The sequence below is a fragment of the Callospermophilus lateralis genome, chromosome 6 (assembly GCF_048772815.1).
Source record: "Callospermophilus lateralis isolate mCalLat2 chromosome 6, mCalLat2.hap1, whole genome shotgun sequence".
Classification (NCBI taxonomy): domain Eukaryota; kingdom Metazoa; phylum Chordata; class Mammalia; order Rodentia; family Sciuridae; genus Callospermophilus; species Callospermophilus lateralis.
The window spans coordinates 7,455,191-7,469,450 of NC_135310.1; the positions used below are offsets into that span (position 1 = coordinate 7,455,191).

Genomic DNA, 14,260 nt, shown 5'->3' on the forward strand with positions numbered 1-14,260 from the left:
TGCCCTACAAGAGGCCAAACCTCACTAATATACCTACTTTATCTAAAATAAAAAGGACTGGCCCAATCATAAACAGATCAACAGAAGGGAGAAAAACAGGCAGCTATCTATCTGAGCTGCTGAAGGTAAGCAGCTCATTAAGAATTTGGAAAATAATGGGTCATCTAATGAATGGAATGGACGATTAAAGGAAAAGCAATTACATGCTTACTCACGCGATATACTACATCCCATACTATCACAAGGACTCATTTTAAAAATTATACAGCTACTTTAGAAATTCCTATCTATTACAGGAAACCAAAGTACATGTTAATTTAAATACAAAAAGTATGTGTCAACTATATACAATTTTATAGATTCCAAATGTATTAAAATCTAAACATCGAGCAATACCCTAGCTTAGTCCAAATGAAATTGTCACATTAATCAGCTGAAGAGGATAAAATATTGGCAATTTTGTACAAACTAATAAAAGGAATTCTGGGAAGACATTTCTTTCATGCCCCCATAAAAATACACATATCAACTAGGACAGCAAAAATCAAAACTATAAGACACTCACTTGAAATTATAACAACAAAAAAAAAACCTAATGAGAAAAAAAAAGACAAAATCCTTGAAAACACATAATTTAATTGCACACTATGAAGAGTTTATTGAAAGAAAAAACCAATTCTTTAGCTACTCAATAAACAAGCAAACCAACGTTTTAAGTTTTAATAAATAAGAAACAAACCTCACATTGTCAGAATTTTCAATCTCAATGCTTCATGCCAAAAGCAAATGAACACAAATTTATTAAAGGAAAGAAAATATGAGCCAAAGACTTTCAAGTATCAATTTGCTAAGTGTCAAGGAATATTCAAGAACTTAGAAAATAATTTTCCCTTGAGTCCTTCACTAGGACTCAACTAGTGGACAAGCGTCATATATCTAAAGCAACTCAAGACAGCATATAGGAAATATGAGTCTTAAAATATAAAACCTGTATTTTCAATGTCTATGTGTGTGTGTGTGTGTGTGTGTGTATGTGTGTGTAAAAAGACACAACCCTGTAGAACAAGGACTAAATGAACTCAATGATCACTGTAGAAGAGAAAGTACTGAAAATAAATAGCAACTTTGCATTCTGACAACATAACCATAACTTGCAAATCTGGGGGTGACAGACAAAATACCTTAGCATTTTACTGAAAATAAAAGAAAGTCACTTTAAATGAGAACCAGAAAATAAAACAATATGTCCAAAATTGGAACCCAAAATCGGAGTGGTAATTTATAAACTAGGGTATTATGTAAAGATATGTAAGGATATACAGAAATTATAAATATAAATATAAATATACTCTTAAAGTAGTACATATAAATATAAACATACTCTTAAAATAGTACACATAAATATATATACAGGGGGAAAATAATCTAACTTTAATACTAAAAATAAATAAAATGGCATACCCCAAAAAACTTACATTAAAAAAAAAAGATAAAACAAATTTTTTTAAAGATTAACTATCTCTATTAGAGGAGCTAGGCTTCTCTGAAAATACATTATTTTTCATATTTAAGAAAAAAAATAGGAATATACATAGAAGATCGTCACAGAATAATAACAGACATGACTACTGAAAATTGTAAATTTCTCTATAGTTGCTATAGTTTGGATCCATGTCTACCAAAGGTCCCCAGGATGTGCTTTGGGAGGTGCTATGAACCTTTAGGATGAGGGGCCATGTGGGAGGTCCTTGGGTCACTGGTCCATGGTCCCAAAGGGTACTGTTGGACCCAGGCCCCTTTTTCTCCTTTGCTTCCTGGTCATGAAGTAAGCAGTCTTGCTCTGCCACACACTCCTCGCCATTCCCATGTGGCACCCCAGCAGAAGCTCAAAGCAATAAGTCCACTCAATCTTGGAGGCAAACTCCAAAATTGTGAGCCAAAATAAAATTTTTCTCTTTATAAATTAATTATCCCAGGTATTTTGTTATAGTGATGGAAAGCTGGTTAACATAATAGTGAAAGTATCATAAGCTAAAAGACAAATCATAAAAAAAATTTATAGCCACCACAGAAAAATAAATAATATCCATAAAGTTTCAACAGCTCAATAATAGACAATCCAATAAAAAATGAGCAAAATAAACATGAAAATTCAGGGGATATCTACTGCATTCAATAAACATGAAAAACACTCTCAAATGTCACCACAAATGAAAGAAATTAAAGACTAAAATGAAATTACATTTTTTTGGTTGACGATGGTACAAATGTGAGGAGAAATGGGATTTCTCCTAAACTCTGCAGGAAAGTATAAATGAGTGGTCTTATTAAAGAGTTGGCGTACCTATCAAAGGTGTAAGTGTTCATACCCTATTGACAGTAATTCAATTTCAACCATTCTTATAAAAACAACAGAAAAAGTTCATAAAGAGGTAGGTACAATAATGTTTGTGACTACATTATTTATAAAAACAAACAAAATTCCATCAAGAGTTAAATGGTTAAATAATCTCAATGGTTAAATAAGCTATAGCATGTTGTTACAATGAACACCATGCAGTTATTAGATGGAATTAGCTTTGCAGAGAACATGTAGAACACTACAAGTTGTAGTAGAGTATGTACAGCATTGTCACATTTGTTTCAGAATATGTCATGCATTACATAACCCAGATCCATGTTTACTGAAGCAGAGAAAAGTCTAAAAGAGCAGGACAGGCAGGAACTTTGTTTCTTTATATATTCCAATAAGTAAAAGGAAAGCAAATTGTCTTCAAAAATATAAAGGATTACATTTAAAAAAAAAAAAAAAAAGTCTTTGTTACCCTTCCAATGTGATTTTATCACAACCTGCAATTCCTCCAGGGGCCAGACCAGCAAGGCACGGGGTGGGTGCGCTAGGGTGGCTATTCATGCTGGGGTAACCTGGAGCACTCATATGGCTATCAACTCCAGCTAGTAGGTACCAGCTAGGAATGTGGCCCAGTGTTGCCAAGCTTCTCAGAGATTCCAGAAGTACCAAAAACCCCAGATTTTTATGTGAAATCTTCCCATTTTCAAATACTAGCTAGTCACTAAATAATATATAGAGATGGATGAATCCACAGATACAGACACACACATTTCCCTCTTAACTTTCTGTAAACACCTGTGGGAAAGACTCAGGCTGGAAAACAGCACACTGTTGAGAACACGACTGGGCTTTACAGAAGCGCTCTGGCTTTACCTCCTGGCTGTGCACTCCCTGGTTGTGCCACCTTGACCAAGTTAGCTGACCCTTCTCCTTGCTTGAGGGACTTGGAAGTGTCCAATTAATGCTAGGCACAGCTGTCATCTCCACATCATTGCTGCTGCGTAGTAACCACGGGATCCAGTTCTCCACGGAAACCTGATGGCTTCTGTCCTGCCTCTGATCTCACATCAGTTCTGATTCCACTGGCTCACAGCTGCCAGAACAATGCTGCACAACCTCCCGCCATCCCTCATATAAGTCTGTTTAAGAAAGCAAAAAACCTCAGGGCAAATGAACAAGTATGTGCTTGCTAGTCTGTCACTCTATCAAAAGTTCAGATAATAATTGGCACAATAAAAAGTTAACTACAGTAGCTGCATAATAAGCAGGGATCCTAACACAGAGGGTGAGGGAGTGCTGTGGCCTCACAAATGTTTCCAGCGGCTAACTCAGATGGCACTGGTGCTGCCCTGCCTACATGTGGGGTATGCACATAGGTTAAAAATGCCAATCTCAGGTCCTATGCGGGAAGACTCAGACTTGTCCCACATCCAAGGGCAGAGGTACATGCATTTTTAAAGCTCCCTGGGTAATGATGATATGCAGACAGGTTTAAAGCATGGAATTCCAGAATCCTGGGTATGGTTCCCTCTAGCAATCCACAGCATGGTGATTGGGAAAAGTTATCTCCTGTCCCTAAACCAGTTTCCTTATTTGTAAACTGCAGAAATGATACCACTTCCTAGAGCTGCTGTGTCTGGCACATGGTAAGTCTCAGTATATGGTAGCTGTTGTCTTATTTCCTAGTTTCTACATGCTTGATTCACTCCAAATATGAAAGTCAGCCTCTTCAGAGTTCTTACGCTTACTGAGGAAAATTAGCAAAATTACTGTTTGACTCCAAAGACAAACAATATTTCATTGGCCATTAGAATTATAATACTTATATAATCAGTTCTAAGTCAAAAGAAAGCAACTAAGAAAGTAATCAAACACCTTCCCAGTATCTGGGGTATTATGTGTGTTAATACACAAAGTCGGACAGTTACAATATTTTGTACATCATACTAAAATATAAATACTCATTTTATCTTTTCCTCTTCTGAAAAATGTTTCATGAGGAAAACAAAATCTAAGCATTAAAAAACTACATCACAACCTGTAACTTAAGTATTTGATAAGTATATACATTTTAAATTGCACAAAACCCATAGAATTTTACAAAAGTGCAAATTTTAAAACGTCAATCAGAACGCTGAGGATGCTAAGATGGCATGCAGACTGAGATAAAAAGTCACCACACTACAGGTGTGTGATATAATGTCACTGAGGAGTGGGAGGGGGAAAGCAGGCTGACTATCCACCAAAAAGCTAAATGCAAATATATATATATATATATGCACTTTTTTTTTTAAAGCCCAGGAATTGAACCCAAGGGCACTAAACCACTAAGCTACATTCCAAGCCCTTTTTATATTTTATCAGGAGAAAGGGTCTCAACAAGTTGATGAGGCTGGCTTTTAACTTACGAACTTCCTGCCTCTGCCTCCTAGCTGCTGAAATTACAGGTGTGTGCCACAGTTGTACCCAGCAAGAAGAATACTTTAACACTGCACTCTAGTGCATAAATTTATTTCTCATAGGGTACATAGGTTAGCAATTCTGAAACCAGTTAATAGGCCGCCAGGAAACTTGGCAATATTTTATACCAATGTTAATGTATCAATTTTAACACATGTACAAAGCTAAGAAGTCAATATTAAGGGAAGCTGAATGAAGAACATTAGAGAACTTTCCTTTCTTGTAAAGCCAAAATTATTCTAAGATAAAAGTTTTTTCAAAAAATACAATGGCAATATTGATATTGCACACATAATTTCTTGATTAAATTTTAAGCTGGAATTGAACTGTAAATAATATTACAAAGCCCAGCCTTCACTGCAGTCCCTATGGGAAGCAGACCTGAGATTACCAAATGCTGAGAAGACTTCCACTGACCTTCAAGGAAGGCTGGGAAATTCCAATAGGAGCAGTACCCAAGGAGAAGGCTAGGACTCCACCACAGGGACACCAGCAGGTATTCCAGGAACTGGCCACAGATACATCCATCCCCAAGAGCTGCCATGAACCACACTTTCAATACAGCAAGATAGAGTACAGCAAGGTAAGAAGGAGCAAGAATGAGATTCTGAGAGGCTCTGCATGCCCAGGCAGTAAGAAAACCAGAAGGCAAATGAGGAATCATAAAAATCATCTCTGGAAAAGGGTCGAAGAAAAGAGCTTGCTCTTATTTTTTTCTGTTACATTCTGTTCTTGCTGCCAAGGCAGGGATGGGGATGAGGACCTGGTTGGGAGATGACAAAAACTTCAGCTGGTATTATTAGTTTAGTTACATAGATTTAAATAAGTTTTATTTGATAGCCTAAGAGACTCTTATTTACAACACCATTTCTATAGATACATATTTTCAAGTCCTCAAACAGCTGCCTTACAAGTGAATCTTGGAAACTAATCATAAATGTGTCCTGAGGTGGGGTACAGTGGCCAACACCGGCAAACCCTGCAACTTGGGAAGCTAAGGCCCTGAGTAATTGAGTGAGACTATCTCAAAAATTAAAAAGGGCTGGAAATGCAACTCAGCAATTAAAGGGCCCCTGGGTTCAATATCCAGTACCAAAAAAAAGGAAAGAAAAAGAAAAAGAGATGTGTCCTGAGGGAATCAATTAACAAAAGCCAGGGAACTACACCTTCGTAATTTGAACAAACCATGAAGACAATGCATGATATTTCTAGTACTCAAACAAACTGCAAATCGATTTTTTGAATATCACTAGTTACAACTTTTAAAAAGATTTTTGAAATATAATAAAGTTTTAGAAGAAAATTATTTCATAAAGCTTACTTACAAAGAATATAAGATCATATGTTATTTGTCAATACTGGTTACAACTAATTATATTAAAAAGAATGAAAATATAAAGACAGATAAGAAAAACCAAATACCACAAATATATTTCTTCTTTATAAAATCTTTCTTCTATATCTACTGCAATAATCACAAAAACCATAAATACAAGACGAAATATACGGTATGTATTATGTATAATCTTGGTTAAGTACAATCTTTTAATCTAGTGTCAGCCACTGTACTCCACCTCAGGACTCTTGGTCAAGATGTTTCTGACAATAATGAACACAATCGCTCTCAAGTCTAACAGATTATATAACATGAAATGTATGCCTTGAAATCTGCCACTATTTGGCCAGGTGCAGTGGCACACAACTATAATACCAGCTACTCAGGAGGATGTTGAAGGAGGATTACAAGTTTAAGGCCCTATCTCAAAATAAAAATTTAAAAAGGGCTGAACAGTAGCTCAATGGTAGAATACTTGCCTACCATGTGCAGGGCCCTGGGTTCAGTCTCCAGTACCATTCCCAAAAAAAGTATGATTACTTGGCAGAGATTAAAAGGTAAAATTCATTTTTAAAATTTTATTGGTGGCATTATAGTTATTCATGGGGTTTAATATACTTAATATGTTTATGATATATAAATATAGCTATATATTTATATATACTAATATTTAATATACTTAATGTATTTATTTATATAATTTAATATATACATGGAGTTTAATTTACTTCATTTAATTCCCAGTGCCCACCTTTTCCCTTCCCTTAGTCCCCTTCCCCTTTTCTAATGGTCTTTCTTTTACTCTTTTTTTTTTGGGCAGGAGCAGGGTAGTACCAGGGATTGAACTCAGGGGTACTTGGCCACTGAGCCACATCCCCAACTCTATTTTTTATTTTATTTAGAGACAGGGTCTTATTGAGTTGCTTAATGCCTCACTTTTGTTGAGGCTGGCTTTGAACTCTGGATCCTCCTGTCACAGCCTCCCGAGCAGCTGGCGTAATAAGTGTGCACCACTGTGCCCAGCTTCACTCATTTATTTTTTATTGGCACTTTACAGATATGCATAAAAGTGGGATTCACTGTGGTACACCTATATGCGCATACCTAATCTAGTTAAATTCACTCTGCATTTCCTCCCCTTCCCAGTCTATTAATTTAGATGTGGTGTCCCCGGAAAGCTCACACGTGAGATAATGTAAGAAGATGTGGAGGAGAAATGATTAGATCAGAGCCTTAATTTAATCAGTGAACTGATCCCTGGAGGCAGCTGGGACGTGGCTAGAGGAGTGGGGTATTGGCGGCATGGCTATGGGTATATATCTGGATCACACAGTCTCTCTCTCTCTGCTTCCTGATCATCGAGTGACCTGTTTCCCTCTGCCACACTCTTCCACCACGATGTTCTGCCTCACCTCAAGCCCCAAGGGATGGAGCCAGACTTCTATGGACTAAGACCTCTGAAACCATGACCTCAAACTTTTCCTCCTCTACGATTGTTCAGATGGGTCTTTTAGGCAAAGCGGGGAAAAGGTGACTAAAATACCTGTCCCTACTCTCTTCCTCTCATTCTCCTTCTGCTCCATTGATCTTCCCTCTATCCTTATACTATTCCACTCCCCCTCTTTTTCCCCCTTACTTTGCTCTAGTTTCTGCATATGAAAAACATTTTGCCTTTGATTTTCTGAGTATGGCTTATTTCACTTAGCATGATGTTCCTAAAATTTATTTTTAAAATAAGAGTAAAGAAGCCCATATTAATTGACTGTCAAAGGAAAAAAATAACAGAACTTCTAAAAATTAAAGAGTTTATATATATGGCTTGCATAGTGTTTTTCCCATATAAATTATTTTCTGAATCCTCACAACCACCCTGTGAGGTATTCACAGGGATTGTTATGCACATTTTTAGAACCCCTAGACCTAGAACCAGAAAGATAATGTCATTCACAAAGTTATGTAGTGAAAGAGAGCTGCCACGAGGAGTGGAGACCAGTTAGTGGACTTCAGAGTTCTAGCTCTCTCCCTGATACACTTGGTAAAACCTGTGAGGGGCCTATGCATGTATTCTCATTCTCTGTTCTCGCGCCCCCCCCCCCACTCGCACACACACACACCTCCCCTTATAGAAATTATGTTCCTGAAATGGAAAACAAAAACAAAATCTTATTTTCCCAGTGAGTTCATCAAAACTTCATCCTTTGTTAGTTTGGATTAATCTCCAATACAGAAGAATTCCTATTTTAGCTGTTTCTCTTTCACTATGTGACACTTAACAATTTAAAACAACCAAGACTTCTACACTTCATTTTTTGAAAAGCAAACTATCTACAGGTAATTCTAGTAGAGAGCCTAACTCCCAACTTCATTAGCTTTGAATGTTCTCTTCTTCTCTACCTTGCTTTAAATTTCAGATGATCAAAGAACACAACTTTAATGGGGGTTCAAGCCACATTCCACTCAAGTTCACAAAAAATACCAGGCACTTCTCAGTGTTTTCTTGTTGTAACCCATGTGAAGGATGCACATGACTCCCCTTAATGGCACTCCTTACGTCCACAAAGCCTGGAGGAGAGAGGAAGAGGACTGGGGAGACTGCAGAACACTTCACAGAAAGCCAGTATTGTGCCCACCCTGCCCTCCCCACAGGCACCACATCTTCTAGGAGAACCAATGAGTCAGAGACGAGTCGCACTGCAAGGGCTTCCTGGCTCATGTCACCTCAAAACCGTGCTTCTACAAATCAAACACCAACCTGGTCTTGCCCACATGGATCTTGATGAAATTAAAACACCCCACCAAAAATCTAGACCAAAGAAACCAATTCACCATTTGAAACATATGACAAACTCATATTTCCTAGTTACAGTTTTGCTATTGATTTTGAAACCGGCATTGTAATACAGTTGTAGTATAGTGATTCACAGAACACAAGGAAATAAAACTTATTTACTCTAACAAAAAAAAATACTGACATTATTCACAAAGTTAAAATACTATTAAGAGTACTGATTCATCTTATAAATATTTTGCTATATTTATGCAAATGCTTGACCCCCTCTCACCCCCCTTATCCTGAAGGTTCATGATCTGCCCATCAGAATCAAAGAAAAGCGTGCAAATTCAGATTCTCTTATGTTTCCCATCTTAGAGAAATGCCTTCCGTTTTATCATTTCTGACTCCAAAGCAAGTCAGATCATATAATAAACTCAATTAAAAAACAAGCATATACACATGTATGCATGCATGTATGTATGTATGTATAGGGCTAATAAAATTTCAATCACAGACTAACAGGTACAAGTGATTTCACTTAATTTCAGTGCTTTTTATTTAAGCCAGATGAACATATATACTCAGAAAAAAAAAAAAAGGAAAAAATTGCTTGTACTATCTTGGACTCTTAAGAACAATATCCCATGCCCTTCAATAGATGAATGGCTTTAAAAAATGTGGCACATATACACAATGGAAAGCAATAAAAGAAAATAAAATCATGGCATTTGCAGGTAAATGGATGGAGTTAGAGAAGTTAGCCAATCCCCCAAAACCAAATGCCAAATGTTTTCTCTGACACAAGGAGGCTGATTTATAGTGGGGTAGGGAGGGGGAGCATGGGAGGAATACACAAGCTCTACATAGGATGAAGGAGTAGGACGGGAAGGGAAGGGACATGGGATTAGAAATGATGGTGGAATGTGATGGACATTATTATCCAAAGTACATGTACGAAGACATGAATTGGTATGAATATACTTTGTACTGGTGTGAAAAATTATGCTCTATATGTGTAGTAAGAATTAAAATCCATTCTCTTGTCATATATAAATTTTTAAAAATTAATTTAAAAATGTACTCTTAAAAAAAACAAAAATAAAAATGTTTTTAATTCAGGAAAGGAAAAAAAAAAAAGAACAAGGGCCATTACATGGCCCTTTTTAGTTTTGCCACACTTAACACTAAGGAACTCCTAAGGTGCTATGAAAACTTATATCTATACTGTTTTTAAGCCACTTCCTCTTAAGCCACTGATTTCTCAAAAATAGACACATACTAAAACAAATATTTAATAATAATCAAGACTTCCCTTAAATTTCTATCCTCTATAGTGAACACTATAACTTTACCAAATAGTGTACACTTTTTCCTATGGTCATTTTTACATTTCTCTACAATTCACATCTCTTTAAAATATAGTGACCAAAACTGGAAATGCTACTCAAAAGGGAGTAATCTATTTCAAAGGGTAAAAGGAAAAAGCTGTATCTGTGAATACCACACCCACTTAAAAATACCTGAGCTTGACTTTAACTTTTTCTGTAACTACCTGCAAGTCACCCAGGACTGTGACTTTCCTCCCTCCTTATTTACACCTAGCCTATCCTTCCCTATCCTACATTTATATGGTTGGGCTTTTCCCCTTTGCATATCACCTTGACCTTAATTCATTAAATTTCTTATGGTATTCATAGATCTATTTATCATGGTACTTTATAGAAATAATTAAATGTGTAATTTATAGTAATTCCTATTATGCCTTGAAATATCAGCATTATGAAAGTACACAATAACCAACACAACATACACTGTAGTTTATATGTCATTCACAAAGTTATGTAGTGAAAGAGAGCTGCCACTAGGAGTGGAGACCAGCCCACAGACTCCTCCTCAGATTCCAGCAAATCACTTAAGAGCAAATCACTTAGATCTTCTGCATCATTAATCTCACTGTAGTAAACTAATGTAAGAATTCTTTATTTTTTAATTTTAGTTGTAGGTGGACACAATACCTTTATTTCACTTATTTATCTTTATGTGGTGCTAAGAATGCTTGAAATATCAGCATTATGGAAGTCTATAATAACCAACACAACTTATACTGTAGTTTATAACAAATGACAGAACTAAGGACATTACAGTACTGTAGCCTACTGACACCTACCTCCACTGGACGATCATTCTTTACCAGCGCTAGGCGTGCCCTTTGCAAGGAGCCATCCATCAGCTTGTGAAGTCTTAAGATTAACTTTCTTAACCCCATCTGCTTCAGGGCTTTGTCTACAAAAGGCCTATAAATAGAAGTCAGACAATGTCTACTGAAGCCCGCTTCGGTGCTGTAGTCTGCCGCTCCCCAGCCCACAGACTCCTCCTCAGATTCCAGTCTCTCAAGCTTCTTGGACACACAGTCTCGTGACTGGACATGGAAATCGCTGTCTACAGATGGCCTGACTTCTGGTACCTTCGGGTGGGAGATTCGCTCTTCTTCACTTTCATCTGCACTACTTTCCAATTCCTTCAATTCTCCCTCTGTGTCCTCGCCCTCATCTTCTGGCTCATTACCTTTGGATGGTCGAGGGGAAGGGATTTCAAACACTGGCCAGCCAATGTCGGATAAATTCTTGATACCTAAAACAGTGCCCATAATCCTCAGTTTCTGGTTTAAGTCTTTTGTGATGTTTAACCACAAACAGAGTGCCTGCACCCTGTCCTGGAAGTCTTTTGCAGCATATTTTTCATAGTCCTTTTGGAGAGCCTGCAGCGATGGATAAAGTGCTTCTATATATTCCAACAGCTCCATTATCCGTTTTACCTGCTCAAATGAGACCCTCTGGCGCTGGAGGTGCTCATGGTATGTTGAGTAACCCATACTCTTTGTTCCGTGAGGAGCTTTGCACTGCCCTTCTACTGAAGTACCATTGAAACTAGCCCCATTTCTAACAAAGGCAAAGCTTCCATAATTAACCTTGAAAGTAAGGATTTCATTGATAATATCTGGGATGGCTTGACGGGCTGTATATAAAAAGAGGTCCTGGTCATTAATGGTCCGTCCTGCATGCCAGGCTTGTAGCTCTAACCAAATCAGTTCATTTGATCGGTTAAACCAAAAAGCAGAAGTATTTTCTTGTCCTCTTTGCTCCCTATCCTTCTTCTTTGAGACTGAGGTAAGCTTTAGCAGAAGTCGTAGGGTTTCAAAAAACTTTAAACGATCTGCAGGGCAGTCAGTCCTGGAAGTCTGGCGTGCGGTCCTGGCTATAGGCATGGGCACAGAAACCGGGAGCTTGGCGTTGCTACAGCCAAGGCTGAGGTAAGGCTTGTTGAGATCCACGTCTGGAATTGATTTTTTTGGCAAAGACCCACTCACTGAGTCTAACATGAATGAGCACTGTACATTTTTCTTATGATCACGCTCTGTTGTTCTAAGAGTTGCTCGGATCTTTTTATCTTGCTTATAGCTATATTCTTCCACATTCTCCACTGTTTTCCCAGTGTCTTTATGTGGAGGCTGATTTGATGCATTCATTTTTTCTATTAAAAAAAAACCAGAATATTATGTAACTCTAGAATATGAAGCTGCTCAATATTTTCAAAAATCGATATTCACATGTATTTATGAGACCATTATTGTGGGGTGGGAAATACCACAGGCTAAACATTTAAAGAATCAAAATATAGTTCTCTTTAAAATTCTAAAAAAAATTATATTCATTTTCCTTGATACATGATATGTGCTGTATTCTTTTAAATTCACACCTACTAACTAAAACTACTTGTTTACCTCTGCACTACAAAATGCAGTTATCAAAGCATTTCATCAAATTTCTTTAAGCTATCACCTTCAATGTAAGAAAGAACAAATGCCATGGGAGAGCTGACAGAGCCTGAATTCAAAAACATCCAATTCCTGCCTTTGTCATGAGCAAATCACTTAAGAGCAAATCACTTAGATCTTCTGCATCATTAATCTCACTATAGTAAACTAATGTAAGAATTCTTTCTTTTTTTTAATTTTAGTTGTAGGTGGACACAATACCTTTATTTCACTTATTTATCTTTTTGTGGTGCTAAGAATCAAACCCAGTGCCTCACATATGCTAGGCAAGTGCTCAACAACTGAGCAACAAACCTAGCCCCTGACAAAAGATAAGCAAAAATATTAACTTTAGTTTATTTAACTGAGCAACAAACCTAGCCCCTGACAAAAGATAAGCAAAAATATTAACTTTAGTTTATTTAATTCCTTATTTCTTCTTTGCCACTAACAAGTAAGTGATAACATGTTAAGATTCATAAATTAATTCAATATAATCTGTCCAGTCTTTAGTACTGGCATAAAATCATTCAAAATTAATGCAAACAAAGTAACTATCACATATTTCCTTCAGATAACTGTAAAAGTTTTAATAATTCCAAGTTTTGGAATTCACTGTATATTCTTCCTACAAAGAAACAGAATGATATACACAGTGTTGTGCTATGAGGATTGGAAGTGGAGATTAATGAGCTTAGTTTCTAACATACTAAAACTGAGGGCACTGTGAGACAGTCAGGTACAGATGTCTCTAGGCAACTAAAATACAGGTGTTGGGTTCAGGGGAGAAATCCAAAGATATGAATCTATAGAATACAGAGATATACTTTAACAGCAGGATATCATATAAGAACAATCAGGAAAAGTATGACAAAGAGAGGTAATGAGGACAGAGAACAAAAGGTTGTATTAATTAGTATGTGCATCTCAAGAAAACAGCTTTGGGTTAAAGAAAATAAAATCATATATAACAAAAAACAATTTTATTAGAGTTTAGGATTAAAAAAACTTAGAAAATTAATGTGGTATAAAGCATTACTGATAATAGCCACAAAATGTTTGTATAAAGTTTATAATTTGAAAGTAATAGAGAACAGTGAAAAAGAATTATTTTGCTTATATATTTGTGCTTGCTCTTCCATGATTTAAAGGTCCTAAGTGAAAGAGAATTAATCAAAAATTTCTGGAATGATATTAATAATTCCAGAAGACTGGCTATAAATATTATGTCCAAATCTATGCTATATTTATAAAGTTGCAGACCATGAAAATACTTAGTCTAAATCTTTATGGCAACAATCAAAAGGACCAAAGCAAGGTCATAATTTAACTTTTCTGCACTGATATAATCTCATTTTAGCAGGCCTAAAAAACTAATTTTGTAGGTCATATACACAAGTCTTGTTAAGTTTACCTTACAAGATTATAGAATTTTTAAAAATCTATATTTACATAAAGTAGTAATTAAATATTAGGATATACAATCCATGGTGTATAAAGAAAAGCAAACTGGGAAAGAAGGCA

General features: G+C 36.4%; 1 protein-coding gene across 5 annotated transcripts in view; it reads right to left on the reverse strand.

Annotated features, from left to right (window-relative positions):
- Positions 1 to 14,260, reverse strand: part of Map3k4 (mitogen-activated protein kinase kinase kinase 4) — a 105,059-nt gene that overhangs the window by 45,159 nt on the left and 45,640 nt on the right. For all 5 annotated transcript variants that reach the window (XM_076858059.2, XM_076858060.2, XM_076858058.2 and 2 more), the window contains exon 3: positions 11,090 to 12,453. In XM_076858059.2, the coding sequence (XP_076714174.1) occupies positions 11,090 to 12,453 (1,364 nt within the window). The remainder of the gene's footprint in view (positions 1 to 11,089; positions 12,454 to 14,260) is intronic.